An 18,244-nucleotide genomic window follows, 5' to 3' on the forward strand; every position below is an offset into this window, starting at 1 on the left:
TTAAGTTTAAATTTTTAATTATTTTAGTCTTGTAAGTATTTTTTTTTGTTTTTGTTTTTTTTAAAACTAAAAAAAAAAAGTACATCTAGAAAGTCTTCTAATATATTAGTTTTCATTTTTTTTCAAAAGTTGTATAAGTAAGTTAGTATGAAATAAATTGTGTAAACTAAATTATCATAAATATGAAATGTTATTAAAAAACTAACTTTTTAGTAGAATAATTTTTGTGCACACTACTACTATAATAAACAAAAACTTTTCAGTTTTTGTTGTTATTTTCAAGATTTTCTTTTATTATTTTTGCAGAACTCATAAACTACAAAAATAATGCTTAAGCGAGTATTTGGTGTCAAATTTCAGAACATTTTAAATGTTATTGCACGTGGCAACCACAAAATGGTTTTAGTTGTCCGGACAGATATAGGGATGTACAAAGGTAAAATGGCCGCTCAGTGCGCGCATGCAGCCATTGGAATGTACATCAAGTTGCAAGAAGAAAATCAAAGTGAACTTCTGACTAAGTGGTGTTCTCAAGGTGAATAAAAATAAACTTGTTCTAGTAAGTAATGTTATAAACTTATAATACTTTAAAAAAAAACAGTTTTATTTTAATTTCTTCAGTGTTTCCATAAAATTTTGTAGACACTCATAATAAATTCTTATAATAACATAGAAAAAAGTTTTTAACCAATTTAAATTTGATATTTCTTTTTTGAAAGTTCTTGATTGTTTTTATTTAAAAAAGGAAATTACTAAATTTTAATTTAATACTTAATTTTTTTTCTTTTGAACTTAACTTTAATTATTGAGAAATAGCTTTCTTTTAAGGGTAAATCAATCTATATTTTATGATCAACTATTACTTTTTGTAAAAGTCTAAACAAGTTTATACTTCAATATAAGCAATTGACAATGCAAATTTTACGAGAAGTTACCAGATTATAGCCAGATGTCTATTTTGCACGAAGTCTCACTTTAGCATGCCAAGTGAAATATCTTGCCACTAGTATTTTTTCATTTAAATCATTCCGTAAAAAAGAAAATAAGTTTTAGCTTTAAAAAAAAACTTTAGAATGTACTTTTAATTTGATTTTCAGTTTACGTTAGTTCTTATGATCAGTTCATTACAAATTTGCTTTTAAAGATTAAAAAAATAAGTCTTGCGCACTAAAAAAACTTGTTAAATTCTGTCAGTATATTAGAAAAGTTGTCCAGTCTTACTACAGCACGTATTTCACTGCACTATCACTTTAATACTTAAATTAATTTTAATTATCCTTAAAACTAAACCATAGTCTTCAATCATAAACCTTCCTTTAAGATCTAATCAATAACTAACCCCTAACTCTTAAAGTTTTTAAGCCTTTATCGTTTATACATAGTCTACTAAGCCTAATCTAAAATATTGCCTCTAAATTTTTATTACTCAAATAAAACTGTCAGATGTATAATAATCATAAACCTTCGTCTAAATTAACCACAATTTACAAGAACTATTAAAAAAAAGTTCTATTTTAAGATATTTTTAAATAAAACTTATTTCTACCTGAAGAACAACTCCTTGTTGAATTAAGTGAATTTAATAACGATGTAAAATATCTAACACAAAACAACTATTAACAAATAAACTAAAATAAGCTAAAGCTAAATAACTCTACGCTACCTTATCATTAAGTTCATGTAGAATAAAAGTAATAAGAGTTTTACGATATTCCTAAGTCAATAACAAGTTGTTAACATGTTTACTTGAAAATTTTAGGAACCTTTTCCTAGTAAGAACATGTAATAAATTTATGAAAATTTGTATACAATTATATATCTATATAAATTGATTTCTTAGTATAGTTTAACTCTCTAAGAATTTAATGTACAGCAGAGCGTAGCGTGGGGAGGGACATTGGCGCATGCATGCCACCGAAAAAACAGTTAAAAAAAAGAATGTAATATCTTTTTCTTTATTGTTTAATTTTTCTGTTTAATTTGCCTTTTTTCAACTAAGTTTATCTAGTATTCAAAAAGTTAAACGAAATTTTGAATACCAATTAGTGACAAGCTAGGTGAAATTACACAATTCGGTGCGCAAGCGAAAGTTCGCACCGATGTTGTTGAAAAATTCATAAGGAATAATTTTATATCTTCATTAACTTCATAAGAATTTAGACTCAAAAAGAACGCCACTAAATAGTGCACCGCAGTAGTATAACCTTATGACAGATTTTTCTATAAAAATTTTACAAAAATACGTCACGCTTAATTGAAAATTAAACAATTCTACAAGTTTTTATTATGCTACAATAAATGTTAAGACTACTGCTAGTTTTCTGATCTTTATTTTACTAGATACAAGAAGAAATGTGTCGGCCTATGAGAAATAAACTTTCTTTGTGATTTTTATTTTAAACAAATACCATCAGATAAATTAAATTAAAGTATACTATGTTACAAAGTTGTAATAAATTGCAATAACAGTTATAAAGTTGGTCTATTTTAACTTTTGTGTAACTTTATTCAAATTATGTGCAATGAGGTGTTGTTATCACTGTTGTATTGTATATTAAAGAGATTGATATTTTTTTCTTAAATAAAACAGATGCTTTCGTTTTATTGAATGTATTCATTTTTAAAGATATAAAGTTAGCTGTAAGTAGTAAAAACATTTTTTTAGTAAGTTTACATTTGAGCAAGTATAAGTAATTCTAATGAAATTTATACTTTTTTTTTAATTGTTTAATTTTGTAATATATAAGTATTTCACTTAATGATTGTATTTCAATTATATTACTTATAAAAAGACCTTTTTATAGCTAATTAAAAAAGTTTTAAATTAGAGAATTTTTTGAGAAAAAAGTTTGCGCACCCCCTGACCAAAGTACCACGCTACGCCACTGATGTACAGTAACCTGGCAACTTAATACATACTTTAAACTGTACCCAACTGGTAGTACGTACCTAGTAATTTTTGGTCAATTATTACCAAAATTAAGATTAATACAGACATGTTAAAAGCCACTAAATTTTACAAATAACTATTAAACTAAAATTTTTAAAAAAATAACTTTTAGCATAAAAACAAAACATATTTGTTGATATTAGAGTCTTGAGTGTTTATTTAAAATATGAATATATATTTGTAACTTGTGAATTCACCTAGTATATATGAAAAATTACTAGTTTTGAATAAACAAAGATTTATGAATAAATGATAATGCTTATATTAAATTGTGCTTTTTCAAAAAAGCTAGTGTATAGCTATAAAGTATAAAATGTTACTCCCGCTTATTATTTAGCAATACTTGTTTTGTAATTGGTTGTCTTGGTAGAAAACACAACAATAAAGAATAAAATGGTGTGGTGCTCACAGTAAACTGGTTTTCATAGTCAATATTGGCAGTGATGGATTTTTATAAATAGTGCTAAACAGTTTTATTACTTCGCTTTTTACTCAATTGTTTATATGCAATTGTCATGGTTACCACATTCTCAGGTAACTAAGGGCTATCCAGGGGAATGGGTCTAAATTGTACTAGGTTAACAAAGTGCACGAGTGCACAAAACTGCACGAGGGGACAAAATTTCACAAAGATACTTTTGCACGAAAACAAACTTGCACGAGGGGAAAAAATTGCACGAAGACAATTTTGCACTAAGGGTCAATTTTGCACAAAAAAAAAAAACTAAAACATAAATTAAAGAAAAAACAAAAAGAAAAAAAGTTGCTGACCGAGGGTTAGGGTTAGAGGTAACAGTGATAGTAAAGAAGAAAAAAAAAACTAACAAAAAATTTAAAATTATTAAAAATTTTGCTCGTGCAAAAGTGATTCTTTGTGCAATTTTGTCCCCTCGTGCATATTTGACAGCTACTCCTAACCAGAACAATTCAGGCTAGCTTTAAATGTTTTGAAAAACTTAGTTTATTTTGGTTTATTTTTGTACACAGCGTTTTTCAGCTAAACACAGCATACCATACTGGCTGTGAGTACCTAGGCAGTGCGTACCTATTTGACAGGTTACTGCATTAAACTTCTTCAGACACCTATTCAAAAAAAAACATTCTGAAAAAGTAAAAAACTGAAAAAGGTTGTTTCTAGCCTTAAAAATTTATAGAATCTGCATTCTATAGGAAGTGTTATTTCAAAGAAATATTAGCATCTTATTTAAATCTTAACTAAAACATAGTTATAATTAGTTTTCTTTTATTAAGAACATATAAAATATAAAACCCTATTAAAATAGGTATGCCAAAAGTATGTTTGAAATCCAATTCACTGCAGCAAGTAAAGGAAATCCATCAGCAAGCAGACGAATATAACATTCCAACTGTACTTATTCACGATGCTGGCCGGACTCAAGTAAAACCAGGAACTGCCACTGTATTGTGTGTAGGTCCTCACACAGCAGATATCGTTGATAAAGTCACTGGACATCTTAAACTATTATGAAGTTTAAGACCTAGCTAATTTACATATTGCGGAATTGTTGAACTATTAGTTAAAATAATGCTTTTTAATTTTTTCGAAAAGTTAATCATAAAATATTCTTATAAAATTTAAATGACCGTTAAGTTTTCACTGTACTTGTGATTTGCACTTAAATGATAAAAAGAATAGTCAAAAGTTAAAAAAAATTTTTGTAAACAAAGTTTAACAAATAAATAAAATTAAAATTTTCTTGTGTTTTACATATATAGTGTTATAATACAGTATAATTTGTTGGTAAATATAAGTCTTCGATAGTTTTTAATAATTTTTATTGCTTGTGGAAATTAAAAGGAATCATGAGAAAATTTGAGAAAAAAAAAACGAATTTAAAAGTGGATAATTTTTTAAATATTATAATAAGATCTCTCTTAAAATAAGGCAATTAGTAAATATAAATATAAATCAGGGTTTTCCAATATGGTTATCGATTTCGGTTATCAGGAAAAAAATATTAGTAAGGTCGAGAAAAAGTTGGTAGGTAATTTACCTGTAAGGGGCTATATCTAATGGGTGGGTGTCACTTTTGCACGAGCGTCTATTTTGCACAAGCGTCACTTTTGCACGGGGTTACTTTTGCACGAGCGTCACTTTTGCACGAGGGGACACTTTAGCACGGCGTCGCTTTTGCACGGCGCCAATTTTGCACAAGCGTCACTTTAGCATTAGGGGACACTTTTGCGCGGCGTCAATTTTGCACGAGGGGAAACTTTTGCACGGTCGTCACTTTTGCACGAAGGGTAACTTTCGCACGGCGACATTTTTTCACGATAACAAATTTTACGGCAGCATTGTTGCACAACGATACTTTTGCACAACGTCACATTTTTACGATGAAACTTTTGCACGATGACTTTTTTGCACTGTACACTAATTTTGCATTTTGGTAAAAAAGTTTTTTAGCTAGTACCAAATCTGTAACATAAAAAGAAACTGAAATCTAAATTTTTTTAACATACTTTTACTAAAGGCAAATAATGAAAGATTACAAATCTTAAACAGTAAAAGTTAAGGTTTGAAACAAACTAACGAAAAGATAAAATAAAATTATTTACAAAATATTCATACTAGGGACAAAAAATTGAATTTAATTAGAAACTAGGATAAAAGAAAACTAAAAGTGTAAGTAAACTGTTCTAGTTTATTTTTAACTTTAATATATTAACCAACAGCTATGCCTTTTTATATATTTTACTATACGGTTACAAGTTTATTGTTTATATGACGGACCCAGGCATCAAAACCTAGACCACTTAAACTGAAAGACACATTAAAAAAACATAAGAATAAACACAAATAGTTTATTTATTAAAACAAAGATAAAATCATAATTTGATATAAAATTTATAGGTTAACAATATAATAAAACAAATATTTATGCACTGCTTTGGTTTATTACCTGGTTCCGGTGAGCGTTAGCTGACCTTGTCAAATAAATTCAAAACAGTAAATAACATTTAGACATTGGCAGTAATGTGAATCTGAACTCATTGATGCGTAAAAACATAAACATTAATTATTCAAATTTTAATGAAACATGCATAATTAGGTGAACTTAAGATTGGTATTAATTAATAAAAATGAATAAGTTTTAAAAAGCTAAATGCAATATTAACGTAAACACAACAAATTCTTAACAAAATTCTTAAAAAAAACTAACAGATGATTTAAATGCTATTAATATTTAAACTATTAGGTTTTAGATTCATTCCAACAAAATAATAAAAATTTGTTCCTGTGTCTGCATAAACTCATTACTTCTGATCTTTTATTAATACAATTTTTATCTGTTTGAAGGATCATTAGTGCTTCTTTCAAGCACAACCTGCACGTTTCTACTCTGGGTCTTGATTTATGTTCTTTTTCTAGTATTGTCAAAGTCAATTCAAAATTTTTATTTTAGTTCTTCAATTTGTGGTTGTATTTTGATAGTTCAATTGCTTGTTTGTATTCAATATAATTTCTATTTTCTGGATTGCTATTTATTGTTGTTCTGTGGGTTGCCACTCTTTTTTTAAACAGGTTGGCGCTTAGACCAATATATGATTTAGTTGCATTGTCAGTTTTTACTGTGGCCTGGTATATGACATTTTTTGCTCTACATTTACCGCCATTCAAAGGACATTTCTCTTTGTTTCTACAGTTACATGCTTCATCTTCATTATTCTTGTTGCAATTTGTGAGCTTCTTGTTATGATTCTTTATGATTGTCTTAATGTTTGGTAAACAGCTGTAACTTAATTTTATGTTGTTCTTGTTCAAGTATTTTTTGAATTTAATGTCTACTCCAAAGTATTTGTTTATTATTTGGAGAAATATCTTGCCAATGTATGTTATTATGGATTTATTTTTCTTTTTCTAGGCCGTTTCTTTCCATCATCTTCATCTTTGAACTTTATTTTGTACAGTATACTACCGCTTAAGTAAGCAATTTTTTTGGTACGCATCACGCCTTAAGTACGCACTTATCCAGAAAGACAAAGTAAAGGATGTTATACTAGAACTTCAAAAAATTCCAGTTTTTTTGCCTAAATTTTCAATCATCAAGTTTTTACAGATTATTTTATGTTTCCAGGTAGAATGGCCAACCTGCTGAGTTAGCCTGATACTTTCACAACTTTTAAACTAGGGTGAGTAATCCTGAGTAGGCCAAGTGGCCTGAGATTGAGACAGTCCTGTTATTAAATGTTAACAAACTAAATACTTATGAAGTGGTTGGAGAAAAGTAAAAAGAATAATGATATTTGAGCTGTAATGATATAAAATAAATAAATCTAGATGACAAAGTTAAAAAAATCTACATACACAAAATAGTTAAGTCATAATTTAATTTAAATGTACATACATTGATGTTTTGAAAATGTTTGATAAACACAAAGTAGTTTGGTACTTTCCCTCTAACAAAACAAAATGTAGATTAATATATTTTTTAAATTATTAACTGACATTGACTTTCTATATTAAATGTATGTATTAATTATGTAGAAGCTTTTTATAGAAAAAACAAATCATTTTAAAATCTATCAAAAAAATTTGCAAATTAGAATTATGTTTTAAATGTTATTTAAAATAAATAACTTGTTTATTTGGCTTCATTATTTGGTGGCTAGCTGTAAGAAAGAAAACAAACAACTAAATTTCATATTATACTATATCGTCGAAAAGTACGCACTATCCGTGCTAAGTACGCACTTTTTGGTCGGGTTCAATTTGCGTACTTAAGCGGTAGTGTACTGTAATTGTAGCCACTTAACTTTAATGCGTCATTGTAATCTTTACTTATTTCATTGAATAGGTTTTCATTGCTAGAATTTTTGGAAAGTCTTTCTTCTGTCATTTTAGGAATTTGCTTCAGTATTGCTGGAGGGTGGTTGGACTTTGAATTAATATATATGATTTTGCTGTTCTCTCTTCTATATGTTTGGAATGTGTGGTTGTATAGATTGAAGCTTAGGTCTAGATAGTTAATTTTACGTGAAGGATTTTCGATATCTAATTTTATTCCCATGTCTTTTGATATGCTGTGCATAAATTTTCTAATTTTCTATATATCAACATTTCTTTTGTTTTTTTCTATGACAATTAAACCATCGTCGCGGTACAGCCCTGTTGTTGGATTTAGGAGCGCATTTATTTTTAGGTTAACAATAAAAGCAAAATTTTAACCACATACTTATACTTATTTACGTTTTGATGTAGAACGATCAACATCATGCATTCACTAACAACAAAAATAAAAGCTTAACGCTGCAAGGACATTAACAATAGACTGGCCACATGAATAATCACTAAGTACATTGTAAAATTACTCATTATTAATAGAATAAAGATGCTGCTAATAAAATTGAACTTTTAACTAAGCTAAATCTTAAAATTAAATCAACGGTTGATAAAAAATATTTATTAATTTTACTAACACAAATATAATTAAGATAATACTATTTTAACTATAATCGAAATTCTTTAAAATTTTGCAAAAAACTTATTCATTTAGTAGTTTGTTCCATATTTCAACTGACCCACAAAAAAAAGAATTCTGCCAAACCTCATTATTGAAATATTGCAGCGGTTGAAGACTAATACTGTAAATTTTTTTTGAACATAAGTTCAAACTTTCAAATGTTACTCTCTCATTGGCTTATGATGATCATGCAACATTTTAGTTATGAAATAATCCAAGTTTAAATCTTGAAGAATGCGCTATTCTATTGCTCTTTTTATTCTCCCGTTAAATTAAAAAATAAAATTAACATCAAGTGTAGTTTGAAATACCTTTACACTTCATAAGTTAACTAAATCTTTTTTTTTACTCTAACAATTGTTTAAAATAAAAAAATATTTTAAACAACTATATAATGCTAATTATAGCATCAAGAGAACAAAAGTAAAAAATAATACTTAAGATTCGTGTTTTAAAGACTTGTTAAATTAATTTTATCTTTCTCTTTAAAAATTAACGAGATTGAGATTGTTTTATTTAAAACTAGAAAATGTGTATTCATCTAGTTTATTTAAATTAAGATTGTAAATATGAATTAATGAATTGTGGTTTCTATAATATTGTTCTACGTAAAGCTTCATATAAAAACATTTATTTAAGAACGTCATTTAAGCACTTACAAGGTCTTTGACCAAAACTTAGTTTGTAAAATAAATTCTTAAAAAAATAAATTTATAAAAACTTAACATTAAAATTTAATTAAAAAACTACCACATTTTGTTCATTCAAAACAACTTTCGTTTAAAAGCGAATATTATTTAAGTTGACAAAAAAAATATTTAAATTTCTATATGAGAAAATAAAAATTAGAAGCGTGGAAAAGTGAAGTTCCGTTCAAAATTGACTGAATGTTTAAAATTTTTGCAGTTCATAAGTATAGCCGTGAAAATATAACGCTGTGCGAAAGTGACGCTTTGCAAAAATGTCGCCATGCAAATGTAACGTCGTGCAAAATTTTTGACGTCTAAAAATGTCGTCGTGCAAAAGTGACGCCGTGCAAAAGTGACGACCGTTCAAAAGTGTCCCCTCGTGCTAAAGTGACGCTCGTGCAAAAGTGACCCTGTGTGCAAAAGTGTCCCCTCGTGCTAAAGAGTCGCCGTGCAAAAGTGACTCTTCGTGCAAAAGTGACCCTTCGTGTACAAGTGTCCCCTCGTGCAAAAGTGACCCGTTCCCATATCTTATACATCATTTTTGAGGGGGAGATCATGAAAATGAGCTTTAGCAACCCTGACCTGGATAATTATGTTTTTAGTTATTTAGCTACATCTAAATATACTCTAGTATTTATTATCTTTTTTTATTAATTTCTGTAATAGATTCGAAAAAGAATTATTATAAACTGATGATAACTTTTTTTTAGTGAAATATTGTTTCAAAAATATAATCTTAAATTATTCAAAGTTATAATGTTTGTAATACATTTTTTTTAATTCGTATAGTGCTACATTTTTAAAGCTATGTACTATTTTCGTCTTTGACAAAAAATTTTTCAACACATATTTACTTTGAAATAAACAAACTTTAATTTAAAAGCATAATAATAATTAAAACACTAATGTGACTTATGTTCTGAAAGCAAGATTTATTTTTATTAAACTAAACTTCCTTGATTTCATAGCTCCTTTGAAGTGTGTTAATCCATTAGCACACAGCAACATGTGTTAGTGTAGTAAAGAAAGGATACTGTATAATTTATTTTTATTATTTATTCCAGTGAACTTGTTTCGCTAGGATCTTTTGTTAGCAAAAGCTTATATTTATATTTTTGAATAGTTTTTATCAAGCTAACGACTTTAGGTAGCCCAAGCTACTTTTGGTACGTGATCAAAGTAAAAGAGTAAATAAGATAGTTTAATATGCAAAATACGCCTCAAATAATTTGATTTTATAACTTAAAATTATTTATTTTTGTTAATAATGAAAATGTGTTTAGATAAGTTAAGTTGGTGCACAAAAATTTTGAAATATTATAAAAATTTTGGAGAAGATGTCATTTAACTTTTTGAAAAAAAATGTTGAGTGTCCGTAAAATTGAATAAAAAAGAAGAAGGAAGAATTTTTTCCTTTGCATTCATAATAGAAAAGGAAAGTTTTTTGTGAAAAAAATCTCTTGTATTTAAAAAAGTACAATATTTTAACTTTGAATCACTATTAAAGAAAGACTTCAGGATAAAATAAATTAATAGTTAAATCAAATAGACTCCTGGTTAACTTATAGATTAAAAAAAAAAATGAGAGGTCTACAAATTTGGATTGAGCTCGAAAAAGTTGAATAATATCATTGAAGTAAGATTAATTTTTTCTTTAGTTTAAAATTTGAATTGTAGTTTATACTTTTAGGTTATGTATAAAATAGTAAATTACGATACTCCTTGGAATACAATAGCTTTTAAACATTAAAAAAGTTAACAAACACATATTTTCCAAAAAAAAATATTCAAATCAAATATTTCTCAATATTTGAATTGTTATAACGAATTTTTTTTACCGAAGCTAAAGTAATTTGAAGTTATTCTGAAAAACCATATATTTTAATAAAAGTAATTGGTATTATGGTGTTTAGTTGAGGTGAATTGACAAAGCTTTTAATTGTTATCAACCCATCTTAATAAGTAAAAAAGAGTTTTTGTTTAATTAAAAAATATTTAACATTTGTAAAAAAAATTTAGAATTTTTTTATTTAGTTTCATATAAAACAAAAAATTAAATTAAAAAAAAAACTGGACGCTAATGTAAATGGTCCTAATGTAAAGGAACACATTTTATGATCGGGCTACTCAACTATTGTAACAATAATGAGATATATTTAACAATATACTACTCGATCATAAATTTGTATGTCTCAAATGCTTGTTAATTAACTTGAAAGTATAAACTCAATCATAATTCGTTATAATTTCTATAAAAGTTCTTAGTGCTAATTTTTTATGAATTCTAAAAATGATTGTAAATTTTTATGTTCTTACAAAGTTAAACTACTTTTTAATTTGAAACTAACGATAACAAAATAATCAAAAAAAGTCAAAGTATAATTCTTTACAACAAAAAAAAGTTTAAATGCAACTAATAATGTTTTTAATTAGTCAGCTGAACTAAATATTCAATTGTCATACATTTTAAACCAAATTATTACGACGACTTGGCAAAAAATGTGTTTAACTAATAAATAAAATAGTCTACTAACTTTCTAAAATATCATATAAGTGTAAAGAAAACAGCTAGAACCTTGACTTGAACCAATGTCAAATATTAATTTCCTAACCAAGAATCACTAGCTTCAAAAACGAAAGTATTAATAATTACTTACTTAAGGAATACAAAAATATTAATGCATAAAGCTTATTTCAAATATTTTTAATCGGATTTTTAGTAAAAAATCCCGGAGTCCGACTTGGAACACTTTATATGATCCAATCTGAATCATTCTTGTAAACAGTTAATAGGTTGTATAATCATCAGTAAACATGCAATTTCCACCTAATTTTTTTTCTTCGTAATTTGTTTATTTTATATATATAAATATATGTTTTTTTTATATATTATCTATTTTTGATTACTGCTGTTACCCCTAACCCCTACACTTGATCGGTAAGCGGTTCTCTGATTTGATCGAATGGGAATTGACCGCTGGTTGGAACTGATCGGTTCCCATAAGTATCAGCTTGTATTTTATATCGTATTTACTATAAAAGTGTTTATTGTTTAAACTTAGCTTAAAAATATAACTAGACAAAAAGGATGGACTCGTTATATAACAAAAGCAACACAAAGCCTCAAGAAATATATTTGCAAAAAAAACACATATTTTTTTTACAAGTTGCATTAAATATAAATTATTGAGGTAAGACGATTTTTTAAAGGACCTATATTACTTTATAAAATTTCTTGAAAGAAACTAATGCTGAGTTTTAAATCTATAAGACGTTATTAATTATAGTTATTTTAAGTATTTTTACATATAGACAAAGTAAAGCTATTGATTATTTTCTTTCCTAATTTGTTGTAATCATTTTGTATTATACAAATCGAAGTTTTGAACTTTTATTTAATTTTCTTTTTAATCTACCTTTAAAAATTTTTGAATAAAAAAAGTTTTTCTACAAGAAAATTAAAAAAAGTATGTTAAACAAATTTAAATTGAATAAATAAACACAGAATGTATATCTACAAATAGTAATAAGTAAATAGTGGTAGACTAACATTAATTAAAACTAGTTTTTACATTTTTTATTTAATTTTCACCATGAAATACAGCAGAACATTATATAAATTAAAAACCTACGATTTAGTTTGAGTTTTAGTAGTTTTTTTCTTAGCGACAATGTTTAATTTTGATAAAAGTGAACAAAATTAAATTGATAAGTATTTTGTACTAATAAATGAAAAATATTAAAGCTTTCCAAAAAATTAGCTACTTAATCTAAGCGAACATTTGATTATAGAGAAACTATTTTTTAAAGTTAATTACTTCTTTTTAGTCGTAAAAGCCTTTGATAACAACAAAGTATAAATTATGAGATGTAAATAACGACAAAAATTAAAAACTTTTACATAACTACTAAAAAGTATTAGGAATAAACATTTTATGTAACTTAAAATTTAATTATTTAACTGAAATTTAGAGCAACGTATTTTGTTTAAGAAATATGGAAGCTTAAAATAATTGTTGGTATATAGTAGAAAGAAAAAAAGTTAATTATTGATTTCTAAGATAAAAGTCCTGGACAAAACGTTAAAAAATATTCGTGGTGTGCGTCTCAATAACTGAAAGGTTCTTTGTGTACCAAATATTTCTAGCTCCTTTTTTTTTGTCGTTCAATAAACTATAACAAAAGTACGCACGAAGTAAAAAGAAGTAAAAAGAATTCAAAATTGCAAAAAAAACCTAAAGTGTTTGTGAGCATTCCTTTGATATGCTATATTACAATGGCAATACACTATAAACTAACTAATAATGATAACAATATTAATAAATGTTTTTTTTTTGTCCCAAAAATGACACTAAACTTTATCAGTAGACTATTACTCCATGTCCAAAAGGTTATGTCGTACACCAGGTCATACTAAAAAACTTTTCAGTTCAAAAATTAACAATATTATAACATTACAAACATAAATAAACAAAACGTTTATTAGAACCATGTACAATTGTTTGAAATTCATGTTACAGTTTTTGTACCATTTATTAGTTTTATAATTAATTTTTAATTAACTTAATTTTTGAATATGTTAAAGTGAATAAAATTTACCAAAGTTTTGTATTTAAGCCACAAACTGACCATGTTTTTTCTTCGTTTAAATTTCTTTAGTAAAAAGGTTTTTAGTTACATGTAATAACTAACAATAAACCTTAAATACATTTTAGGCTATCTTGTTGTTTTTGAAGGGGTTTTGAGGTACAGGTATTTTTGAAAAACTCGACCGATTCAAGTTGTTGATTTGGAATTTTCTTAATAAAAAAGTTTAATCGTGTCAACATTGCTTAATTTATAAACTTGACGAAATATTAGTTTTAAGTTCGAATTTACTAGTTGAAACCTAGTTTTAATTATTATCTGTAAATTTTAACATTGAGCACTTCTTAATATACATATTTCTCATTTATGTTACAATAAGTTATTTTTAACACAAAGTTTGTTTATAAGTAGTTTTGTTTGTTGTTAAATCTTTATGTATTAGTATTTATATGTATTTTGTTTTATCACTTTAAAATGAAAAGAGTTAGTACATTAGTCTTAAAATATTTCACTCACTTTATACTCACATCACTCATTTATAAATTCTATTTGAATAAGATTTTATATTAGTACTGACGAGGTCTTTGACCGAAACTTAATTCACTAATTAAAGTCTTGAAAAAATAAACTATATTAATTCTCCTTTTGAAGTTGACATCTTTATATTTGTTTTCAAAAAATCGAAACATATAATACAATTGATTTATATGGATTAAAAAACTTGTCATTTAGCATATGAATTATTCATATTTGCCATAGTTATTAGACATTAAAAAAAGTTTTGATTACAATTTGTATTTCAAAAACTACTTTCAAACATTTAATAAAACCTCAGTTATATTTATCTTTTCGTTTAATCATTTTAAATTTCAGATTTTGTATCACTGTGTAACATTAAAGATGTAAACTACACTATTAATGAATATCGAATGAACTTTTTATACTTAGATCTCCTGTGATGACATCTTTAAAAATACACCAGGTATTTCTACTTCTAAATATTTGTTGTTCGTTTTAACAAAAGTAAAGTTTAAGTTACGCCTGTTTGAACAATAAAGAACTTGTTCTATATACGAGCTTATTTCATTCTGTTTGGTCGTTTTTCAGTATAAACTGACAAAAAACTGTTTTATTATTGTCCTTAGTTTGTTATTAACTCTTTTAGCAATTCTTAAATATAACTTGTACTTACTAAAAAATAAACTTTACTGTGTTAGTTTTTATATTGTTTAGTCTTCGGAGCGTATATTTATTTTTGCTACATATACCATTTGTAATTTTAGTAGAATAAATTAACTGTCGAAAAAAAAAAAACGAAAGCAGGAAGAAAAGTATGAAAAACGGTAAAGCTGTTTATGGTTAAAATTTTACTTAATGATTTTAAGTATTTTATTGAAACAGATACACAAATGTTTTTTATTTACTTAATAATTTTTTTTTTGTTGCTTAATAACAATTATATTGTTGAATTTTTTAGCTTAGTATTTTCTAAAATTAGTTGAGCAAAATTATTTTATTTTTAAAGCAACGAACTAAATAAACACGAACTTGATAGATTTTTTTTTCAGTTTCATTATTTACAAAAGTAAAATGTAAAAGTCATTTTCTTCACATTTGATACTTAGTTGTAGAACTTGTTATTGAAAATTATTTAAAGTTAATAAGAATTAAACTTGTATTAACTTCTAATATAGCTTTTATTTAGATTATAAGTAATCTTTATTAAACTCAGAACTCAGAGTAGATTATTAATTAAGAAACTGAGGTTATTTTTTATTAAAAGAGCCTTTCTTTGACACTTATAGAAGTTCATTACTTTATTTACACAAAATAAAAGAAAACAAATTTTGGCTAATAGCTAAAACTTAAACATGTCATGAAAAGCTCAAGATCAGAGATAAAAATAGCTGAATATTTTATGTGTTGAACATAAAAAAAACTACTTTTATTGTTTAGAAGCAGCATCAACTAGCTGCTAATAAATCACTTACTTATGCATATGCTTTACTCTTTTTATTCTGCAATTTAATAAACTTTGAACTATAAGATATTTTTAGCAAAGGTTTAAAAAAATATTTTTAAGTATAACATAACAATTTTTTTTTGTTGTAAGTATTAATTTAGTTTTGATATTGCAATTTGTTTCAAATCAAACAATTCAAAGTTCTCGATTCAATAGTTTTAAGGAGATTTATATATATTATTTATTTTTACAGTTTATTATTAACGAAACATTGTTTTGTTAATGATAAACTATAAAAATAAATAATAGATAATTTAGTTTTAAGGTAAATATTGACAAACTGTTTGCTTAAACATGCTTAAGTAGGTTAAAAATTATAACAGTGTATAAAATAAAAAGAATAACATATAATTCGTTATTTTTTCACTTTAAAAGTTCAATAAAACGCTACTTATCCTGTTTATCTGTTTTTAAATAAACTTATCTCAGCATTTATATATAGTTGAATTGTATTGCGTGAAATAATAAAAAGCAAATTACTTTACGTTTACTAGTTTAAATCCGAAATGTTAGTAGATCGTAATGATCAGATAGATTTTTGTTATTATAAAACATAAATCTTTTAAACAACTAATTTTTTTCACTAGCTAATTTATCTACATAATGCTTACCTACTTATTTGTAATTACTAAAAGAAAATTCTATGTGAAAAATATATGTTTATTTAATTAGTATGCTAATTTTTAGTGGTAAACACAAGAATAGCTAAGCTAAAATATATATTGTTTGTAATTTGTCAAATGTTTCCTTATATTTTTTTATACTAATTATAGTAATTGACGTTTCGTATCTCTAAATACGTTTGTTACTGTATTCCATATAAAAGATAAAAGTAAATCATACAAAAATATGTTTTTTAATATTTAGAAAATATGAAAAAAAAATTGCGTTTCAACTTAAGATTTAAACTTTAGAGAAAAAAAAAACGATTAAATAAACATAAACAAATCAGAACGAAATACTCTAATTGCTTTTATATTATTAAAGTAAAGTCTGAATCAGTTAATTAATTTTAAATTTAAATTGCTTTTAAAGTGTTTAGTTATGTATGATGAAGTGAAGAAAGTTAAACTTGAATAAGATCAAAACAAGCTATAATAATTACTAACTGTATGAATGATTTTAAAACTTTTTTGGTTGTGATCGGAGTATATTTAAAACATATATTTAATATTTCCAATAAAATTGCCCTTAAAGTTCATTATTGCTTTGATTTAAAAACTATTATTATAGTATAACTTGGTAAAAATAGTAGAAAATGGAAAAATATTTGAAAAACCTAGAGGACAAAACGTACAATCATGTAAATAATCCAAATTGTAAGAACTAACTTGTTAATTTTGTTAATAAAAGTTAATTGCTGGTCAACAGCAAAAAAAAGTTTTGAAAGTAGAGTTTTTGTTAAACTGATATGAACGATCAAAATACTAAAGTTGTTTTAAGGTAGAAATTAACAAGTAACGTTTTGTTTGTATACTATAATGTATATCTTTGTATTGTTTTTATTTAAAAAATTCATATAATTTATAGAAAAAAACTCTCATTAGAAGCAATTTTTTTTTCATTTTTTTACTTTTTAAAAGAGGTTTTTTATAAGGTTTAAGTACTCTAACTCAGAAAATATTACTTCACTTTTGTATCTTTTATCTATTTTTTAGAATAAAAAGAGAATATTTAAGTTTACTTTTTGCAATACTTTGGTCAAGTATTTGATATAGAACTTCAAAATTTACAAAAATGCAAGTTTAATTTAAGTTACCTTAAGCTAAAAATCTAAAGTTTTTAATTTTTTTTAAACTTATAATTTACAAAAACCTTTTAAAAACAAAATAATCCAATTTATGCATTTAAAAAACATTTTAAACTTCATAAGAAACATTTAAAATGAACACGCATCTAGTTCTGTTAAGTTCTCAAAAAAAAACATTTACTAATAAAAGTCAAAAAACGGTTTACATTATTAATGAAAGTATGTAGAAAGACAAATTACAACTACAAAAATTTTAAAACTATTTTAAGATTTTTATCTCCTTTTTACGCGGAAAAATGCAAGGTGAGATTTTAAGCGATACTTAACCTAAACAAATCAGATTATAGTTTTTAAAACGGTACAACAACCTAGTAATGTTTTTCAGCATTTCAAAACAAGGTTACAACTTACAGTTTTTTTAGTGTTTCAATATTTTTAATCATTCAATATAGTTTTGTATAAAAAAAAATATTTAAGTTAGCTTCGTTGTTAGCTAAAAATTAGTTTTCACAATATTTAAACTCAAAATTATTTTTAGTAATTAAAAGTATACTATAAAGGTTTAGATCATGCAGTTTTCATTTAAACTAGCAAGAAAACATAAAAAAAAACTATTCAGTAAATATTTTTTATTAACCTACTAGTTGTAGTATACACAATTCAGTTTTAATACATATAACTAGTAGATATAAATACTTATCACTACTTTAATATAGAAAGAAAAGTTTATGATTTTAGACTAAAAAAAGTATTTATATT

General features: G+C 25.3%; 1 protein-coding gene across 1 annotated transcript; it reads left to right on the forward strand.

Moving 5' to 3' along the window:
- The first annotated feature begins 310 nt into the window (after positions 1–310).
- Positions 311–4,587, forward strand: LOC145842488 (peptidyl-tRNA hydrolase 2, mitochondrial-like). The gene is made up of 2 exons (XM_082949942.1): positions 311–535; positions 4,234–4,587. The coding sequence occupies exons 1-2, from the start codon at positions 328–330 to the stop codon at positions 4,437–4,439; spliced, it is 414 nt and encodes a 137-aa protein (XP_082806068.1). The 5' UTR covers positions 311–327; the 3' UTR covers positions 4,440–4,587.
- The last annotated feature ends 13,657 nt before the right edge of the window (positions 4,588–18,244 follow it).

The sequence above is a fragment of the Thalia democratica genome, chromosome 8 (assembly GCF_965202585.1).
Source record: "Thalia democratica chromosome 8, ktThaDemo2.hap1.1, whole genome shotgun sequence".
NCBI lineage: Eukaryota > Metazoa > Chordata > Thaliacea > Salpida > Salpidae > Thalia > Thalia democratica.